At 43.9% G+C, this 20,538-nt stretch overlaps 2 protein-coding genes across 5 annotated transcripts; one reads left to right on the forward strand and one right to left on the reverse strand.

Moving 5' to 3' along the window:
- The first annotated feature begins 126 nt into the window (after positions 1 to 126).
- zcchc2 (zinc finger, CCHC domain containing 2) lies at positions 127 to 7,670 on the forward strand. Its single transcript, XM_033985497.2, has 14 exons — positions 127 to 1,035; positions 1,710 to 1,770; positions 1,858 to 1,928; positions 2,385 to 2,456; positions 2,858 to 2,949; positions 3,075 to 3,148; positions 3,657 to 3,722; positions 4,124 to 4,172; positions 4,372 to 4,405; positions 4,696 to 4,739; positions 4,823 to 4,884; positions 4,957 to 5,097; positions 5,664 to 6,881; positions 6,971 to 7,670. The coding sequence occupies exons 1-14, from the start codon at positions 325 to 327 to the stop codon at positions 7,039 to 7,041; spliced, it is 2,766 nt and encodes a 921-aa protein (XP_033841388.1). The 5' UTR covers positions 127 to 324; the 3' UTR covers positions 7,042 to 7,670.
- Positions 7,671 to 7,820: 150 nt separating this feature from the next.
- On the reverse strand, positions 7,821 to 18,908 carry jcada (junctional cadherin 5 associated a). Of its 4 annotated transcripts, none has more exons than XR_008649163.1 (6): positions 18,777 to 18,902; positions 15,045 to 15,357; positions 13,839 to 14,588; positions 10,341 to 13,141; positions 8,318 to 9,923; positions 7,821 to 8,258 (listed from the first exon to the last, which is right to left on the reverse strand). XR_008649163.1 is itself a non-coding variant. In XM_033985496.2 (5 exons), the coding sequence occupies exons 2-5, from the start codon at positions 15,281 to 15,283 to the stop codon at positions 9,889 to 9,891; spliced, it is 3,825 nt and encodes a 1,274-aa protein (XP_033841387.1). In that variant the 5' UTR covers positions 15,284 to 15,357; positions 18,777 to 18,908; the 3' UTR covers positions 7,821 to 9,888. The 4 variants fall into 4 exon arrangements, 1 of the variants encoding a protein (XP_033841387.1); XR_008649165.1 differs by lacking the exon at positions 18,777 to 18,902 and adding an exon at positions 18,598 to 18,684; XR_008649164.1 differs by lacking the exon at positions 18,777 to 18,902 and adding an exon at positions 15,443 to 15,533.
- Between the last annotated feature and the right edge of the window lie 1,630 nt (positions 18,909 to 20,538).

The raw sequence follows: 20,538 nt of genomic DNA on the forward strand, positions 1-20,538 counted from the left end.
GAGAGGTGGGAGTGGGACTTGATCTTTGACAAAACTAGACTGATTTGAAGTAATGACGCTTTCTCACCCGAGGGAGGCAGCAGAGCGCCATTCTGCGTACAGTCCACGTAACGTGAAGAAGTAGATACCGGAAAAGGCTGCTCCTGCTCAGCCCGTTTGCTCCGGGTCTGCTCCGGTCTGCCCTGTATCTGACACATCTGACACTGAACACAGCACAGCTCATGAGACGGCTCCGGTTCTACACTTTCTAAAGAAGCGGAGAGCCGTCACACATGGGTCATACCCGCTTGTTTCAGCTCTGATGTCCTTTGTGAGGAACTAATAATGCCGAAAATGAAGCTACTGCAGAACACGTCCGAGGACGAGCCGCTCCAACGGCCGAGGGCTATGTGTGCCCCCACAAGTTCCCACGGACCGGGACAACTGCCACTCAACAAGGAGACGGTGTTTGAGTGGTTCGGCCTGCACCTAGACCCAGTCCGGCGTCTGGAGTTCATGTGCGGGCTGCTGCACATGTGCCAACCCCTGGAGCTCCGCTTCCTGGGCTCCTACCTCGAGGATCTCGCTCGGAAAGATTACCATATCCTGAGGGACTTTGAGTGTCGGGCGAACAGTCCCAGTGAACTGGGGAATTTAACGGACGTGAATGACCCTGTGGTTCGGTCCAAACTGCTTGTGTGCTTGTCGCTTCTGGGCTCTGACAGCAGGGAATGTGCTGGAATATTGTTCCAGACTCTGAGCCGTGTAGATCCTGCCCTGTTGTCCCAAACTTCCTTTCCCTGTCCTGCTCCGCCGCCTCGGGTGTCTGTGCGCTGTCAGGGCGGAGGAGAGGCTCCTGTCGACGGAAGCTCGGAGCAGAACCAAGCGGCGGTGGCTGCTTTGGAGCAGTTGGCGCTGCTGTTTACTATGGCGTCTCTCCACCCTGCTTTCCATTTCCACCAACGGCAAATGCTCCGAGCTCAGCTCGAGAAAACCCAGCTCATGGTAGAAGAGGAGCAGCGTCAAAGTCTGCTCCGGAGGACCGCCCAGGCCCTGGTAAAAGTTTAAGTTACAACCTAACATAACCATGTTAGCAGCTTATTCTTTTCCCCATACACCAGGTAATTTGGCTCAAGTTTTTGCTAAGTTAGCTAATCTGTCGTAACTGACGTATAGCAGGTGGGCTTCTCGCAGGGCTTGCCATTACATGAGCCATGTTTACATGAAGTCTGTCACAGACATAGGCCTGCTGTTAACACTTCAAGTGATTTCAATGCCTGGGGTTCTGCTGCATTGTTATCTTCATATCCATTACCAAATTTCCATTCCTAACTAGGAATCTTGTTTCCATGCATTTGCAAACATTTTTATCAGGTGCCTTAACTAACTGATAAACCTCTGGGATAGACAAGAAAATCCAGTTTCTATAAAAGCCATCGCACACCCATAAACAAGCCGAATAGTTCTACCAGTGTTTAGTGAGCATTTCATTTGTAATTTTAAGCTTGTTCACATTGTTTACATTTTATCTTCAGTATTTCCCTAAATATTAAGATTAAAACATATGACAATAGGTCTGTATTTGTCCCACAACGGGGAAATTGCAAAACAAAAGTACAAAATAGCAGAAATAGAATAAAATCTAAACTACACAAGACAACCAAATGATTCAAAACATGCTGAAGTACACTTTGGGACTGTACTTCTACACTTGCTGTGTTTGTGTCCAGGAGCTGCAGTCCCTGGTAGAGCACCGTTTGCCATCATCAAAAGTGGCTCCTCAGAAAGAAGGTACAGACTAGTTAATCATGCCATCACATTATGTAAATGTCTAATATTTTATATGAGATTATATTTATTTATGTTATTTTTGTGCAGCTGTCCATATTGAGAGAATTGTGCTGAGGGGCATCTCAAGAACAAAAGGTGACAGGGAATATAACTTTAAGGTACGCAACTCAAGCCTCTATGACAGTTTTGGATCACACTTTCTTCTGTAATAAAGGGACCTTATGTTTAAACTCAATTTTGATACTAAGGAATAGACTCGATGCTGAAATTGAAACAATTACAATTAAAAAATGCTCTTTTTTTAAATGCTACCACATGGTCATAGTGTAGTTCTATTAAAGCTCAAGATTATTATAAAACTGTTCAGGAAAGGTAAAATTTTGTCCTGTTGATGTTATTTCCTTATAACTAATATAGTAGTTTTGATGCTAGTTTTACTATTGATTAGTATCAGATTTTCAATACGTTTGGCAAGCCTAGTGAACTGAAGTACAAAGTAAAGTTGTTTTATTGAAAGTACCCATTTTATGCCGAAATTGCAAATGTTGTTGCTATTGTATATTCTTTTTTAAAGCATAAGAACGTTGCACTGTAATGGTGCTTGCTTGTTCTAGGTGACATGGTCCGACTCCTCCTCCAGCCGTGTTACCAAAACCCATTCGGAATTGGAGAACTTCCTCTTGAAGGTATGTCAATGCACAATATCCCAGACACATGAGCGGTAAAACAAGTTTTGCAGTGAACGTGATGCCCGCTAAGTAGTACTACCAAAAGTACACTTCTTCAGTAGATTACTATTCTGTCTAAAATATAGAATGGATTGATACTAAAGGCCATGTATCATTTTTTCCCCAATGTTTCTGAGCAAGTTTGTCTTGCCCCAGTACAGATATATTGTATAAGCCGCACTTGAGGTCAAAATATGTCTGTGGCTTTGTCCTAGGATCAGGAAATGTATGATTAACATGCTAGTTGTTGTTAGCTTTACTGTTTCAGTAAACCTTCACACTGATCTCTGACATTTGTGAAAAGCACTTATAAACATAGTGCACCTTTAAATAATCCAAACATTTGTGCTTTTCTGCAGCTTCCAAAACATCAGTGCAATGAGTCATTTGAAAAAGGCCTTCTTCAACTTTTGAAGCAAGTGGAGAACAAGAGCACAGAGGAACAGCTCAGGTACCACATTACAGTACTTGTGATCGGGAAATAATTTGATGAAGCTTTGTGGGAAGTTGTTGTTTTTTCTTCTTTTTTTTTGAGTTCGCCCAGTCCAGAGCTGATTATCTGTTCTTCTCTTGTAGGAATCACCTTCTGTCTGCTCCTCCAGTCTTCACACAGAACAGGAAAGTGTGCTGCTTCTTCACTTCAGACTGTGGTGGGTGGAAGACGTTCATCCTATGTTTCAATATTTTACACAATTCCTCAAATAAGAAAAAAACACCTAGTTGTAGAGGCTAACATTAGTTCATACTATTAGTAAAGCACAGATACTCTTCAAATTCACAAACCAAGATTCAAACTAATAGTCTCTGGACATACAAGATTACTAAGTGAACAAAGCACTGTGTTTTCATAAAGAAGTTATTGCCCTGCCTGGAATTCCACCATAGGGCATTAAACTCATATCCTGTAAAAATCACAAAAATCACAAACCCTCCGCCAGAAAAGTTACGCAGTGTACCTTTAATATGCTCACTAGTGACATGACTAGTATATATTGTCACTAGATGGTTTTGCGTTGCTTGTGCGATCAACGTAATTATGATAGCACAGGTAGCACATGTTTAAGGTAGATTGCATGTACAAAAAGAGTGATTTTCTTTTATAATGCAAAATTTTGTGGTTATTTTCAGTTGTATAAAATGTACATGTTGTTCTGTCAGGCCCAAGCGGTGACTCACGACAGGTGTACCGTGAACCTGCCTCTGATGGCTCCAGTCAGGACGAAGGTGAGAGCCATGAGCCCAGCAATGGAAAAAACTAACTGAACTAACTCCAAACTGAATAAAACATTGTATCAAAAAACCCATCTACACAAATGATATTATTAAAGTAATATGTATAGTTTCAAAGCAGGATCCTCCTTTTAGCTCTAACCATTCACCCATGATTCACTGTCTACATTAGCTTGTTTACTTGCTCTGCCGTTTCAGTTTCTGTTCTCAATTATTGCCCAGACCTGAAATGAAACTTAATTTGAGACATGCAGTACCTGTGTCTCACTGAAGGGGGCGTGTGTGACCAGAGTTTTTCTTACAGCTTAAATTCACTGCTCATAAGAGGTAGCTGTCACCTTATCACCTCAGGTAGTGTGTGGTGAAAGTGATGTCGTTTTCTCTTTTTCTCCTAGAGTGCTTTGTTCAGGGCTATAAGAAAAAGCACAGAAACAGAAGTCCAAGGTAAGTTTTGCCCTATATAATCCATGCAACCCAACCACCACCATCATTTCACCATTTCATACTTAACATAGTGGCAAATAGAATGGATAGTAATATGTGAATAGATTAAGTAAAGAGAATTCATTATTAAGGAATTTTTGTACCACAGAGCATCTGTAACCAAAGTTGTTTGTTGTTGTTTTTTTTTTTACTTCTGCAGCTTGACTTGCCCTGTTGAGAGCCATGTTACAGAGGTCAGTGATCCATTGCACATAATCATTCATTTTCACCATTTTTAATTTCAACGCATGATGTATATTATTTCTTTATTAAGTATGTCTAACTGAAATTCTAATATAAACAAAACATCTATCTATGGAACAATCATCAAGCTATTTTCTCATCAGTCTTGTCTTTTATGTCTTATGCTATTATTAAAGAGATATTAAAAAAAATTGCTGCATTTTGGTTAAATTGTTGTATATTATAATTGCTCGATTAAAAAGATCTTTAAAGTCACCTTTTACTGACATGTGTTTAATAGCACCACAAGTGTGAGAGCCAAAACTACGTGCAGCCTGCTCTCAGGTAGGTCTCAGAGTGCCTATGTGCCCATTGGCAATTTTAATGGCACAAGAAATGGTGGTTAAGTTTTCTCTGTTTGTATGCAGAGGCAAAGGAAAGACCAAGGGGACCCCCAATGGGAGTTTAGCCGCAAACTTTCAGTGGAAGGGTGAGTACGAGTGTGTGTTTGTCAGGTTTACAGTCACACACACCATTGAAACATTGGTCTGTTCCACTGCAGAAGCTGCTTCTGGCCCTGATACACTTGGTGAGAGTTCTTCAGAGCGCTCCAGTTGTGCCTCCAGTCCACAACACAGAGCTACAGACAGCCTGGACAGTGAGGAGGAGCAGCACTGTGCTGCCTGGAAACAAGCCTCTGCATGTAATTATACACTCATAAAGCACTTGAATCCAGCCATTTTTCATTACATATGGACTCATGGGATTTGGAGTCCTCTCCAGCAACTTTGGGTGGAACTTACATCTTACATATTATAAAAATATGTATTTATATGTTTTAGGATTATTCTAATAGCAAATAGTTCCTTGCTTAGCCATCTCTGGCAAGATACCACACTGCAGTTTTTTTTAAGTTTGACTTGTCCAGTAAAAAGGTACTTCTCAATAGAAAAAAAATTTGTTACTTTAAAGCGTGAGTATTATGCTTTTTTTTAAAGCTTTCTACTATGTTATAATGTTCCCTCATCAAAAACATGCATGAAGAGGTTTTTAGATCCATTCATGCAAGTTTCAGTACTGGTGATATCTCCTAGGCCCTAGTTGAACCCTTCTTAAAATTAGCTGGAAGCTTCTGCACAATGCTCAGCCTAGTTTATATTTTCGAATGAGTGAGTTCAGTTGAACTAAACATATGTTTAGTGACTGAGGCTGCACGAATGGTGTTTGACAAGGTTTTTAGAACAAACTAAAATCACTTTTTCTTCCCAGATCCTTGCAGCCACTTGGACCACACTGCTGAAGGCCTAGGAGCTGATCCACTTTTACCCATGAGCCTCCAGACTCAGATGGAGGCCATCAGAGTGGACAACCCAGACATCAGTGCAATCTCCTTTATGCCATATACTCTGCCCCCTGGAGCCCCGTCACTTTCCAAGCCTGGTCCTGGGGCAGTAAGGATGCATCTACCACCAGCGATGGGAGGCCCTGGCTTTATGGTGGAATCAGAGAAGGGAGACCATATCACTACATTTGGAGTAACACCCATCAGCCTACCCCCTCCAGAAATCTCTGCCATGCAACCACTGGTTCAGAGGTTCAAATCTCTATCCCATGCAGCAGGAGATGCACCCCCATCTCCCTCTGCCCCACCAACTCCTTTGCCCACGCCCATCAGAGCTATCAGTGTTATGTCCACCAGCCTGCCTTCCTTATCTGCCAGTCTTCAGCCTCCTTTGCCATGTCCTGATCCGGCTCCGATGCCCCTGGTGGAGACACCACATACCAAGCTCCCAGCCTTAAACCTGCCTTATTCCCTGCCCCCTACACCCACCTCTGTCATGACCAGCGTCGAAGCCGCAGTGGCAGCAGCACCCCCTGTTCAAGGCCTCTTACAGGCAGCAGTCCCTCCAGTGGTGCCCACACACACCCCCGGGCCAGCCCCCAGCCCAAGCCCAGCCCTCACTCCCAGCATGGCCCATAGTGACTGTACGTCTTCTAGCCCCAGCAGTGAGGTATGTGTGGAGGGCCCTGGGCAGCGGCCACAGCCTACCCTCAGCTGTGGCTTATGTGGTTGTCAGTGTGGCGGTCGCCCAGTGAGCGCCTCTCCAATGTTCTTCCACCAGGTTGGTTCCGGGGCACGACCACTTTTGGGCTTGCCACATCTGTTCCCACTCACAAACTACCTCCCGCAGGCACATGCTGCTCCACAGCCCCAGCCTAATGGAACCACTCTGGCCCCCATCTACGCCCCCTACGGCCCGCTGCACTCGCACACAGACCTGCTGGGTATACAGCAGCAAATGCCAGCCTCTTTCTGCCAGCGCCTGTACCCACAGCCCTACCCCAGCCCTGTTGGTATACTGCCAGCTGCAACAATGGGGGGTGGGCTCAATAAGAAGAATGGTATTGTGTCCTGTTCCAACTGTGGGATGAGTGGGCACTACACTCATGACTGTAACCAGCCCTCCATTGATTCCACACAACAAGGTAAAACGGGGAAAAGCACTTCCCACACAATTACTGGCATAAAGGCATAAATGTACACATAAAGCTATTCTACTCTCCTGTGTGTGTAGGGGGCTTCCGTCTGAAGTATGCTGCATCCCACATTTCTGAGGCACCAGACAAGGCTGAAGGCGCTGTGTGATGGAGGAGTTCACAGTGATAAAGTTGCCTGAGAACATCTGGTTCCACTGCTGACTGTCTTAAAGAGTTTTTATTTCCCAGTTTTGCACTGACAGATAACTTATTCCTTAATTATTAGGTAGAGAATGGCTTTGTTTGAGCATACTAATGTAGTCCTGTTTAAAATGTAATTCTAAAAGAATTCATGTATTCTTTGTGTTTTCACTGTTCTGTGGAATCGGATTGAACTGATTGAAGTGTAATTCAGTTGCATTGCAGGTGCAACCTTTAACCATCTTAAATGGGTTTTAAGATTTTGAATGTATTTAATTTTAGACAATTGCCATCAAAGTTTTGGCTACTTGACATTTGGTTTCAACTTAACTGCTGCTTTATAATTGAATTTTTTGACCAGGTTTTATGCGTTTAAAATACCCAATGGAATGGATACAGAAACTGCCAATCTGACCTAATATGCTGAGTGCAGAGATTACTCTTTGTGCCAGAATGTAATGCTAGCATTAGGGGTACACACGACCAGGTAACAGGCCTATGATCCCTGAAGAACACAAAGTGCTCTGTGCCCTTCAGGTGTCCTGTGGGAGGAGAGCAGGCTAGTCATTCTAATCCAATAAAGCTGATGAAAATCCAGATTTGTCTGTGCACCATTTTTTATTTTGCTTTTTTGTGATGGGGTTTATCATTATTATTCTTATGATAAATTTATTTCCAAAGTGAAAGTGTTCAACTGAACATAGTTATACAATGCCTCTTGAAAAAGACAAAGATAAAGAAAGAATAATCATGCAAAGAACTTTATTTCTGAAGACTGCAGCACTGCTCTGTACAGGTGCTCACTGTCTATGTGATTAGACAACACTGTGCCTCCAGTTCTTTTTTCACAAGGATCTAAAAATACATTGTTCTTATTTAAATATGCAGTATAACATTTGAAATAAAATATACAATATAGCAAATATAACATTGTTATTGGATAAACTATAGAGTACCAAATACACCTGTGTGACGTCACACATTCCATGCACAAATAGGAGAAATGCAGCACATACAAAAGAAGCTGAAAAGACCTCTATATGAAAATAGAAAATATTAAATCAAAATGTGCACCAGTGGTCTGTATGAATTCTGCAGTAGAAAAGTGAGCAGAGACACAGAGGTACTGGGTTCACTATTATGAAGACTGCCCCAACAGTTGAACTGGCCCTGGCAACCGGCACACTCGCCAATAAACTGCCCCACTCGCCAACAAATTGTCTCATTCCAAAAAACTGCCCCACTCCAACAAACTGCCCAACTCACCAGCAAACTGCTCCATTCCAACAAACTGTCCCACTCACCAAAAACTGCCACACTCTAACACACTGCCCCATTTACCCACAAACAGCCCCACTCACTTAGCAATGGCAAAAGCCATGCTATTAGCCGATTGCCACATCTGGATACAGACCATCCCATGAAGTGCCAAACCAGCAGCTACAGTTTCCAAAGCCATTGCCACAACTGCCCCTAATCTTGACTGATCCAGCCAAAAGCCACACACAGCAGCAAGCCCAGTGCATAGCAGAAAGTTCCATTTGGTAAGTACTCATCTTTACTAATAATAATATTGCTACCCCATATACAATGAGAGTTTACCAATTGCAGTTGCGCATACAATGTAATATACTGATATGTTATTTTTAATTATTGAGAAGATAATGTTAATCAACATTATTGTGTACAGTCTAAATACCACACTCAGTATCATGTTTCTATCAGAATTATTGCCATAAAATATATATTTTAAAAAGTAGAAAATAATGTTAAGTTGAATGAGTGAAATGCTTAATGGTTTAAACTTTACATTCAACCTAATAACCTGACTTGTCCACAGCAGAAGTCCTTACAAGGAAACAACACTTCACCAGCAGCTGAGGAACTGGACACTCAAATAGCACAGATACGCCACACGTTTGACTATGCCACAAGATGAGTTCATAAACAGATATCTCCAGACCCACCTGTAGAAGGGTTAGGCATTAATATTTTTAAATATCATAAACACACAGGGATTCATTTCCAAATTATTTAGCTTCACACTGGGTTTGTAATAATTATTATAATCATTATTTTAATAATTATTAATAGGTTGTGCTTTTGATAAGCCTTCCTTCTTGAACTACTCTAGTACAGTAAAAGTGAGCTTCACTGAGAGGAAAGAGTGGTGAAACTGGAGCCAGAGTACTGGGGAGTACTTTGAGTACATGAGGTGATTGCTAACATAAATGAGACTGGCGTACAGACACCACACACACTGTGTATAGGACAACAATATTGCTGTGAGTGAGACTCAAGGAGCACAGTGTTGATCATTTCAGTACATTCTCTATCACACAAAAGGATAAAGAGCAGGGGACACATACATAGTAGACTTGATCTCTAAAATGTAACACACTGATAAGAAAATATACATTTCTTCTGCTGAATAGTACTTTATAAGTCTGTAAGAAACGCCTTATGTACATTTGGGGGGAGGGGATACTGATTGTGATGCAATACTATAATGATATTTTCTTTTCTACTCTGACATGTAATATTCCAAAAGAGAAGCACTTCTACATTCATTTTCCACACAAGCTCAAGAAGCTAGAGTGCAGATGGAACACTGACATTTGCCAAAAGAAAGAGATGTGCTGAAGGCTCAGAGCAGCCCCTGCGGCCAGGACATGTAGAGGATGTGTGAAGAAGAGACTGGACCCAGAGGGACCCAGAGGAACCCAGAGGGACCCAGAGGGACCCAGAGGAATCCAGAGGGGTCCAGGACCAATGGTCATTCCACAGTGATGGAAGATGTTCCTCTGTGCCAGGCCTACACTCTCTCCACACGGCTTGGGTCGTATGTGTCTGAGGAGGAGAGCAAACAGGTCAGGAATCACTTCTCTTATTGCACCTCAGTCATTATGGTCTCAATTCCAATATTGACATATATTAATATAAAATTTGATATTAACCCTACAAAAACAATCACACTATTATCTATTTATATATAAATACATGTATTCACATACACCTAATTTAACTATGTAATAATATTACTTATGTACACAAATGTTTTGTGAATTGCTTAAGTTGGCCTGTGTAAAAACTTTAGATGTTAAGGATAAGTTTAAGTGTCTAGAGTTTACAAACTCATTATACACCACATAAGCTACATTGCCAATTTGATGTAAGTACTTGCGTACTTTATTTATTATTTATTTCCCAGAATTTTAATACAAAATCACTTTCCCATGAATTAACAATGACAAAGGATATGCTTACCAGGAACAGTGTCCGGGGCCTCCTCCGTGGTGCTGGTGCTGTAACGGGGCAGACTGATCTCCCTCTTGGGTACACAGCGCGGTTTGGGAAGTAGGGCTGGTTTTTGGAGCCTGGTACGCTGTTTGGGTTTCGGTGGTTTGGGAGGCGCTACCCGGCTTTCTTTGCTTACTGTTGCTTTGCCCACCTCTGGCCCCTTCTCTCCAATACCTCCCTCATCTGTAAGCTCAACTTTACCTGGATGCTCTGTTGTCAGTTCACCTACTTCTTTGATTCCCTCATCATTTACTAGTGCAATAACAACCTCCTCCTTCGACTCTAATCCCTGTATTTGCTCAAAATACATGTGTAAGTTGTCTTGCGTTTCATCTATTGCAACTTTCTCATCACTGTCTTCCTGACTTACTTCACTAACATCTCTACTTAACATTGCACATTCTCCCAGCTGCTTAGTCTCCTTGTTTTGGTTATCTTTCACAGAGTCCGGACAAATTGCAGCAGATAAGCTACGCTCCTCCACTGGACTTTCCACAATGTCCAGGTTTGTCTCCTCACAATATCCAGTTTTTGTTGGTTCTACGTTGTGAACCAATGGTGTGGACATTGTACATTTGGCAGGATCTTTCTCGACATTTCCCTCCTCTTCATCAATGTTAGACTCACCATTGCCTTGTATCTCCTCTTTGTCAACACACAAGGCTCCAACTGGAATAGCAATGCCCAGAATCCTTGCGGCTCTCTGCTCAATTGACTCATTTTCGGGGATCCCTTCGGCACATTTGATCTCATACAGGTGACTGAGGTCCTCCGCCGGTAGAGAATTGGTTTTCTCCTTTATTAACAAGCTCTCTAAATGCTCATCAGCTAATGTAGGCTGGTTACCCCCGGGACACGACTTGACACGGTTAAGCTTGTTGACATGAGGTGAACACTCCCTCTTATGAGAAGATCTGCTGCTCTCGCTGCGGCTCCGGCAGATCCTTAAACTCACTCCAGATGTGTGATGCTTATGGCTGCTTCTAGCTTTAGACTCTCTGTTTACCTTGTGCTCCTGGCTGTCTTTGCACATGTTTACGGTGGTCATTTTTTCCCATGATTGCTCATCAAAAGATTGAAAAGGTGGAACAGAGCTTGATCGTGGAGCTGCCTCCATTGGCCCAGTCTCAGTGTAGACTTTGAGGCCGACGTCTCGAAGCATGGACTCCTGAGGAACTGGGATGTCCTGTGGGGTTAGGTCACTGTCCAGAGTAAAGTCGCTGTGCTCTTGAGATGGTGGGACATTTTCATTTTCATGTGGCCTGAACAATGAACAGCTTATGTCCGTGTCAGTGTCAGCAGTAGAGGTAAAAGACTTTGAACGCATGTTAATATAAGTAGGCTTCTCTAAATGCATCTCTTCCATAGACTGTGCCCCTGATTGGTGCACATTGGCTTTCTTCTTTCCTTTCCTGCCCAAACTCATATTGGCCCTTTTGCTAATGGTGTCCTCCATCTCTTTGTTAATGCTTTCTAACTCACCAATATAATCACTGGGGCGCCGATCCACAGGTTTTAGCAGGAACTGACCAAAGTTGACATGCTCTGTGTTGTCTGCTGAGGGCTCTGGGGCGTAGAGTATGGGACTGGACACAGGCTGCTTCTCTTTGTTGGAGTCTGACAATGGAGGCTCCTTATATGGAGCTTGGGTAGGACTAATTAGAGAAAACGCACTATTGCTGGAAAGCTGGAGGTTTTTCTGGTCTTTTAGACAGTAACCATTTCCTGATGTACTGTCTACGCTGGTGTCTGGCACTGCCTGAGTAGGTTTATCCTCAGGTTCTGGACTCTTGACCAATGGGGAACCGGTCTGAGTTTCCTGGTTGCGGTACTGGTTCCCAGGCCATGACCGGGAGTACATGTCTTTGCTGTCACTGGCCTGAAGAGCCCATGCATCAATAATCTCTTTTCTGAGAGGAGCCCTCTTATAATTCCTCAGGGAGGAGGTACCACTGGTGTCAGGGAGAGAGCACTGGCTCCAGATGGGCACTTGGTTGACTGACCTGCTCCTCACAGGGCGGCTCTCCTTCAGGCCCACTGCAAAGGTGTCTGGGATGTTGTGGCTGGTGGCAGGGTCATTGTTGTTCTGGTCTGCTGGAGCATTTTTGTTTAAGTTTGTGGGAGTGTGGACTGGGACAGACACAAGGCAGAAGATGGTCTCACTGAATCTTCTCTTGGGGTTCCTGTTGTTGTCTGCGCCAAAGTCAGGTTTGATCTGCTTCACTTGGGTGATAGTTTCTAAAAAGCCTTGCTCTGACTTGCACCTCAGACTTGAGGAGGACGTTGGCACATGGAAAGCTGAAAAGGGAGATGTTGGACGGCCATGTTGGATTTTGTGGTATCTGTTATTGTAGTTTTGGTCAGTTGCTGGGATGTTATCTACAGTTTCTTTGTGCAAATGTCTGTGCCACCTGGTATTGTCACTGTCAAACTCCCCATAGGTAGAGTCATTAACCACGAGTGAAGAAGGTCCCAGTGGAGGGGGCAAAAAGGCACTGTTACCGGAAGCTGGCTCGGACACGGTGAGGCTTGGAAGCTCCTTGCGAATGTGGCGGATCTTGTCAGAGTCCGTTAGGGAGTTTCCTCCTAATGATGAGGGGTGGTCAAAGGGCAGATACTGGACCCTCCCTCCTGGCCTGTCCTGGGTCATGTAGACAGGGTAGAGCTGCCTGGAGTGGGGCGTGGTGCTGCAGCCTCCAACATGTGGGGGGCACCAATGAGAGCCATCTGGAGCCCTGTGCAGCTGCTGGTACATGTCTCCTCTGTACCTGAAAAAACACACGCACTCAGACTTCAGTAACTGTTTCAAAATACATGCACCATCATCACAGACATGGATCACAGATTTGAATTCAATGGAAGAATTAGCTGTTTAATGAATTTTTATATATATATATATTTTTTTTTTTTATTATTTTTTTTTTTTTCTGTTATTATCATTAATAGTGGACAATGCATGAAGACACAGGATTAATAGAAGTTATGGACTAATTGTTATATGAAATTTTGTAGTAAAACAGTTGACTGGATTGAACATTTCTGGATGTTGTGTTTGGATATTTGAACAGTAGACAAACTGTGTTGATCACTGGCAAAAATTTCATAAGCTTCTAATAATATTGACATGTTGAATGAGTGAATGAAACATGAATGTATCTATGGTAGAAAATTATTTTAAGTATTATTAGGGATTTACTATTAACTAGCTTCTATAAAAGCCAAACTTTACCTCTTCACTCCTACCCAAAAGACCTAATGTTACTTAGGTCGTGGTTCAGAGCTCCACAGTGGCTCTTTTCATGTGCCAGTCTGGCTAGCACAGCTAGTAAGCAAGTAAGATATAGCCTACAGAGGAAAGTGAATTTGAATGCATTTTGAATGTCTTATCCTTGTTTTGATTTTCATAAAATGTTCACAAAATAATAACAAATGTGATGCATATGATGTTATTAACTGTAAGTATACCTATAGTTGATGGCAACTTCCCCATAATCCCTGCAGACGCCTTCCATGATGGGGGCTCTCTTATAGGATGGGGGAGGGATGTACCCTGGTGGTCCACAGTCCTGTGCAAAGTAGTCCAGCTGAGACTCTGTTGTTCTTAACCTTGGGAGGGGTGTTCTCTCCCTGGTCAGCTCTCTCCCAGACAGTAGCTCACAGCTGCCCCTGATCTGCTGGTGCATCTCATAAGAGGGGGGCCTGGGGGGGCGTGTGAAGCGTGGCTTTGGTGTGATTGACAGAGGGTTTGCACTGGCAGGTCTGCCGTTTTCTGGCCAGCGTGGGGCTCTGTAGGTGCTCTGGTGAAACAGAGGAACGTACTGCCGACAGTTGGCCTGCATCCTGGGCAGAGACTGAGTCCTGGCTTTAGTCCGGGGGAGCACCATGCCCTCTGGAGTCCTGGAGAGCAGGCGTTGTTCAGCTGGGTGCCACTCCTCTGCACCCAGGCTCTGGCACTTCCTCTCAGCCGTCCTCCAGGGCAGCAGCAGCTGACTGTCCCTGCAGTGAGGCCTCTCTGACCTGGGACACTCCTCCAGAGGCCCCGAGCCCCTCACCTCCTCAGCCCTGTCTGGTCTTACATAAGCTCCTTGTCGACCATTAGCAGCACCTTCTTTGTAGTCTGTGTAGTCTAACAACACAGCAAAGTCCTGCCCTTTCCTCCTCCAGTAGGACACATCCTTGGCCTGCAGCTGAAGACTGCGGTTTGCATCACAGAAGCTAAAAAGGAGAGGGAGTAATTTAATGTGATTTCATTTATGTAATCTGTAAACATTTATGTATCTTGGGGTAAATGAACACTAGATGGAGCTAGATGGCTGCAAGCAGCTACAGGTTTATATCAATCTAAAATAAAATAAAAAATAAATAAATAAAAAACATTTGCTAAAGTGGCACAGATGGAAAGAAGGAGATGAAATATTAATCTGTTATTTTAAACTTGTAAAGCAAATATTAAACTCAATTTTGACATTCATCTGATTAAAACAAACTGGGCCACTAAAGGCCATGTTTTGTTTATACATTACATAACACATTTATCTTTACTATTTGCACAAAAATTGAGCTTTTGTATCAAATAAAGACCCACATAAACAAACAACTATAACCTGGAGATAGCATCTCTGACCCTGACTACCCTGTCTCAGAAGACTACCTACAGAGAGAGACACTCACCCGGTGTCGTTGAGGCGGCCCTCTTGTCTTGACTGGCTGCGGTCCCGCGTGTGGCTGTGGCTGAGGGTGTAGCTGCAGAAGCCGTTGACGGTGCGGGGCCGTTCCAGGAGCTGCTGGTGCCTGCTGTAGGAGGGGGGTGAGGCCGAGGGGGCGGGCCGGGCAGGAGGGCCCGAGCTGGAGGGCTTGTGTTTGGGCAGCTTGTATCCATGAGAGATGAGGAGGTCCTCCACACTGTACATGATCACATCTGAGGCAGGTGGAGGAGTGGGTCCTCAGTGTAGCAGCAGGATCAACGCCACCGCAGGCTCCATGGCTGAGGCAGAAGAACAGAACACACATGAATGACACAAGGACATAAGGTCTGTAAACATATGCTGATTCTTAACAGGTTAGATCACCTGTCTGACCTCCTGCATCAGTAATGACACATTTCAGACACAAACATCCACAAAACAAATAGACTGAATATTGTGCTTTCTCATTGCAAACAAAACACTGCTGCTGCTCTTGTGCATCATAATTACCCTATTTATACCAATCCCTCAGTTTGTAACAATGAGGGCTACGTCTTCCTCTTCCAAACATGGAAGCTTTATGCACAATACCTCAGAAGGAGAGGGGGAGAAACAGAGAGTGAGAGACAGAGAGGGAGAGGGTGAAAGAAGGAGAGAGAGGGGGGATGAAAAAGAGTGGAAGATAAAAAAGAGAAAAAGTCAGTAGAGGGAGAGATGGGGCTGTTGTGCAGAGTGAGGAGGAGATCTGTGACGTAAATCACCCGAGACACACATCTGGAGAACACATGTGTCTGAGCCACATTGGGAGTGTGCTGGATAACACGTCTAACAATTACTATTCTATTCATTCTTAGTAAACCACAATGTCTCACATCGTGTCAGATTTAACTTTACTCTGAATAAGAGTTTAAAAGATGCCTCCTTCTGCTTTTACACCATAAACATCAGGTACAGAGCCAGAGCTCACAAACTTCAGCCCCTGACCATGTGACATCCGAGAGCCTGGGGCTTGGCGCTTCCTGAGGAAGGGCGCTGTCACGGCGACACAGGGGTTTCCATCAGAGCCCTCAGGTCTGATGTGGACTGTGTAAGGCCACACCAAAGTCCAGGTCCCCTGGGATCAGACTCTTTAGGCTGTAGGCATCTAACATTTAGTGTATGCTCAAAGCTTTGTTCAAATTAAGAACATAAAGACGTGAGACTGAATTTCATTTTTAATCGTGCCCTTGTAGATCCATTTCCTTAAGTCAGGATCATGATCCACACCATGTTTCTCTCATTATTAACCAGGGTTAATAATGAGAGAAACTATAGCAAACCACCCAAACACGCAGAGAACAGTGAATAGTGAATTGGACTTGCCCTGAAAGAAACAGCTACAGACAAAGGCATATCAACCATATCTGTACCTAATATTCAGGCTATAGTAAATGTATGAATCATGTCAGAGACGTCACGCTTGTAAAGTTCAACACCGTAATAAATGGCATTGCCTTTATGTAAAAGTACACACATTTTTAGTTTGAAAGAAGACTGTTATACACTAGATATGTGTGGAAAAGCCATTTCAGTGGCATCAAGTATTGTTACACTACACTTAATAGCTATGGTAGCAGCATTGGTATGTTTTTACATTGTTCTCCAGTCACTTTGATCAGCCTTTCTGTCATGACAAAAGTCACCCTGCTCTCAGACACTGCAGCTGCCTGCCACACACTAACACATACATATAGGCCACATATGAAAGCAATGGAGCATGATGAGCAGCTTGGCCCCTCCCACCTGCGTCAGCCTGTGTCACATGACCCTACCGTGCTGTGGCGTCACATGACATGAACGCAGCTCTGAGGGGATCCCTGTAGCACCACAGCGACAGCACAGCCTGGCCTAGAAATGATGCACACACAGACACGGGGACTGATTTAAATGGCAACAGTTGCATAACATCCCTCTACAGCAGAGTGAGGAGAGAGTGATGTGAGAGTGATGTGACAGAGGTGGAACAGGAGCCTGAAGAACATCCTGGACCTGCAGAACATCCTGAACTTACAGAACACGGGGATGGTGCTCAGGTTCAATACAGAGCCAACTGAACCTGAATCACATCTGGAACTAAACCTTTACTCACATATGACAAGATCAGTTGAGGGAGAACTGCAGCTGTTACCCTTCCATTTGCTATCCTATGATATTAGTGTAAATAACATGGATTATATTAAGATTTAGAGATTCTCAGAATAAGACAATTCTGTGTTTTTTCCACTGCGCACTGAATATATAAGGCCTATGTGTATCAGAACTGAGCCCATAGTCTGGGTGCTGCCCGCTGAAGGCCGGAGCACCCATTGTCCTGAGTTATGGGTGACAGTAGAGCAGTGCAGCAGAAAGGAGCAGTGATGGGTGGAATCCTGTTCAAGCTGTTTGGAGCTGGAGGAGTAGGAGTAGGCTTTTGAACAGAGCATTTTGTATTGTACAAAAAGCTCTGTGTATTGTAAACTGAAGGTCAATAGAGGTGAGGAATGGTGAGATGTGATCCAAGAGCATGGAACATTACAGATGAGTTTTTGTGGTATGATGATGACTACTAAAATGTTGCAATAATCTGGCATTGATAGAGGTGCAGATAATGCAGTGATAGAAGAGGCAGTAGGCTTAACATAATCACTTATAGTCAAATATATCAATCAGTCAAATAACTATCTCCTGTGAGCACAGTAAGTACTTTTGGTGCGGAGGTTAAAAGGAGGACTTGTCAGCCAGTCCTATGTCAGTGCAGTTTGATTGAGGAGGGTAACAGCCCTGGGGACAAAGGTGTCCTTCATCCTTTGTGACTTGTAAATGCTTACACACACCTCTGGCCCTGCCTCTTTCAAATCTGCACAAACCCTGTGAAAGGACAGGGAGAGACTGGAGCCTAGAAATAACCTAAACTTTGTTATTGTGTTGCTGAATATAGCCAACTGACTTATGCCCCCAGCTGTGTAAAAGCAAAAGTCTTTAAGAAACCAACATTAGCTGTGTATCTCTGTACAGAACTACAGTAGTGGCGGAGCACAGGAATGAGGGCTCTCGGAGAAAAACAACCAGGAGAAATCGGAGCGACAGAGTGCCCTCCAACATCTGCAGCAGCCCACACTTGACCCTGTGCTCCCCGTCTCCTCCCGTCCCCTCCCGTTGACAGCTGCGGGGCCCGACAGCTCCACACACCCAGACAGGACGGTCCAAAGCGCACATGGATGACCTAGTCCAGAGGAAAATAACAGCGCCGTGTGGGCGGTACGGCTGACACATCACTAAAAGCACAACGCCATCAACTTCCACATACCAGTAACGCCATCGAGTTTCACCGGAGAGCGTCTGCAGCCCATGCCACTAAACTCATTTGTTTTGATCACATTTCAATGATGGCAGTGCGTGCTTTAGACGGAGTTTGGCCTCTGTCCATAGATCGGGGCTAGCGCTAGCTGCTAACAGCAATCTTTTAACCTTCAGCTCAGAGAAGCGCGTCCGCACACACAGCTCTCTCCTCCCGCTCTCACCTCTGCGGCTCTCCGAGCTCCACAGCCTCAGCCCGGGCACACAGCTCTGCTGAGCGCCGCTGATGATGCTGCTTTATAAACTATACCCGTCTGTCTCTGGCGCTGCTCCAGCCTTAGTCCCGCAGCACGGAGCACATCCATACCCCCGCCAATCTAATGCCCCACACACGCGTATTTACCTGCACATGCACGCTGGCGTCGAACCCCGTCCTCCGGTGTTCTCTGTCCGCCGCCACCGTGGACACTCCGCCGCTGTGACTGCCCTCCTCAGGAGCACACCCCGCTGTAACACCCCCAGTCCCCGCTCCTCCAGAGCTGCTCGGAAAACTGCTCACTCACCTCGGTTTGCAAGTGGCCACCTTCAGCAGTCTGTTTATGTCTATGTTATCACTATGAGGGGCCTGTGGCTGTCTATAAGGGACCTGTGAAGGTCTGTGAGGTCTCAGAGGGTCGATAGGTCTGTGAGGGTCTGTGAGGGTCTGTGAGGGTCTGAGGGGTCTGTGAGGGTCTGAGGGGTCAGTAAGGGTCTGTGAGGATCTGTGAGGGTCTGAGGGGTCTCTGAGGATTTGTGAGGGTCTAAAGTTGGGTCTGAAGGACCTATTATTCTCTGGGGGTCTCTAATGGTGTCTTTACACTTTAACACAATTCCCAATTTTAAAAGTCTAATTGAATCTAATCTAATCAAATTTTACACACTACAGTAACTTTGAGAATGTCCTAGAGGCCTATTTTATCCAGAGATGGGCATCCAAAAATTGTACTCAATAAAGGTAATGTTACTTCAAAATATTATTACTCAATTAGTACAAACTACAAGTACAAGTAATGGTCCAAGAAATTACGCAAGTAAGAGTGTAAAACTAACTGAGAAAGTAACTGTTGGGATGTTAATGTAGTAAGTCAATGTAATTAGAAGGACAAAACATTAAATAATGCTCAAAATCTGGTATTTTCAAATGTTAGAAACAAAAATTATTTAAAAATAAATAAATAAAAAATTATATCTGAAGGAGCGGTACAAGAAACATAAATGTTCAAATCATTTCAAATTGTCAACATAACGCTTTTGTCATTTGACTTACTCACAGTGGGAACAGTAACCAAGACTATTTAGAGTACCGTTACTTCAAACTAACAATTACTCAAGTAGGAGTAAAAGTATGATATCCAAAAACTACTCTGAAACAATTTTCTTTAAAAAGTTACTGAAGTTGTAATGTAACTACCACCTGTGACTGTATCCTTTCTATTAAAAACAACTGCACAACTCAAATTGGTGACATATGCAAACTGATGAAAACATAGAATACAATATGGACACACCCACTGCCATCAGTTATGTTTTTATCATGAGCACTGAGAATAGTTTTGTAAGGACCTGTGCATGTTACCACCACTATTCGAGATCTCTGTCTGGTGCCTGTCTAGCTTTGGCCTTGCCCGCGCTGCAGTGTACCTCCTGTGCAGAGCTGTAATTAGGTATATTTTAAGAATGTCCGAGAATCCAGCGGTTAGAGGGAGAATGTTTAAGCGGCCCTGAACCCTGCTGCTTCAGAGTAAGGTGAACATAGAGCTGCATTCCAGTCTGTCCAACAGGAAACCAGCCTCCCTATTCCAATCAAACAAGTGTGACTGTGCACCACTGTGGCTCTGCTCCCCCAAAACCAAGAAGGGACTGCATCAACTGGCTTAAAAGTGCATATGACAGCTTTTCATGTTTGTTTGATTTTTATTCATATTATGACTAGGTTGGTGGGATAGGAGCTGTAAATGCTTATCAAAGTTTTGCATAATTTAAGTGGCAAGGATGGCTTTCGCTTTCTTAACACTTTAAACAAAATTAAGTTGTTGTGATTTATTTGTATTAGTCTAATCATAGCTAATGTGCAGTTCAGACAAGTTTTGGCCCTTTTTTACAATATGTTTGTTAGGTAATAGTTA

Source organism: Periophthalmus magnuspinnatus, chromosome 20 (genome assembly GCF_009829125.3).
Source record: "Periophthalmus magnuspinnatus isolate fPerMag1 chromosome 20, fPerMag1.2.pri, whole genome shotgun sequence".
Taxonomy (NCBI): domain Eukaryota; kingdom Metazoa; phylum Chordata; class Actinopteri; order Gobiiformes; family Gobiidae; genus Periophthalmus; species Periophthalmus magnuspinnatus.

Coding starts and splice junctions, on each gene's coding strand:
- zcchc2 (XM_033985497.2), top strand. CDS start 325: ATGCCGAAAATGAAGCTACTGCAGAACACGTCCGAGGACGAGCCGCTC. Junction 4,173..4,371: donor CACAGAAACAGAAGTCCAAG/GTAAGTTTTGCC, acceptor TTACTTCTGCAG/CTTGACTTGCCCTGTTGAGA. Junction 4,740..4,822: donor TACGTGCAGCCTGCTCTCAG/GTAGGTCTCAGA, acceptor GTTTGTATGCAG/AGGCAAAGGAAAGACCAAGG.
- jcada (XM_033985496.2), bottom strand. CDS start 15,283: ATGTACAGTGTGGAGGACCTCCTCATCTCTCATGGATACAAGCTGCCC. Junction 14,589..15,044: donor GGCCGCCTCAACGACACCGG/GTGAGTGTCTCT, acceptor TCTCCTTTTTAG/CTTCTGTGATGCAAACCGCA. Junction 13,142..13,838: donor GAAGTTGCCATCAACTATAG/GTATACTTACAG, acceptor GTGTTTTTTCAG/GTACAGAGGAGACATGTACC.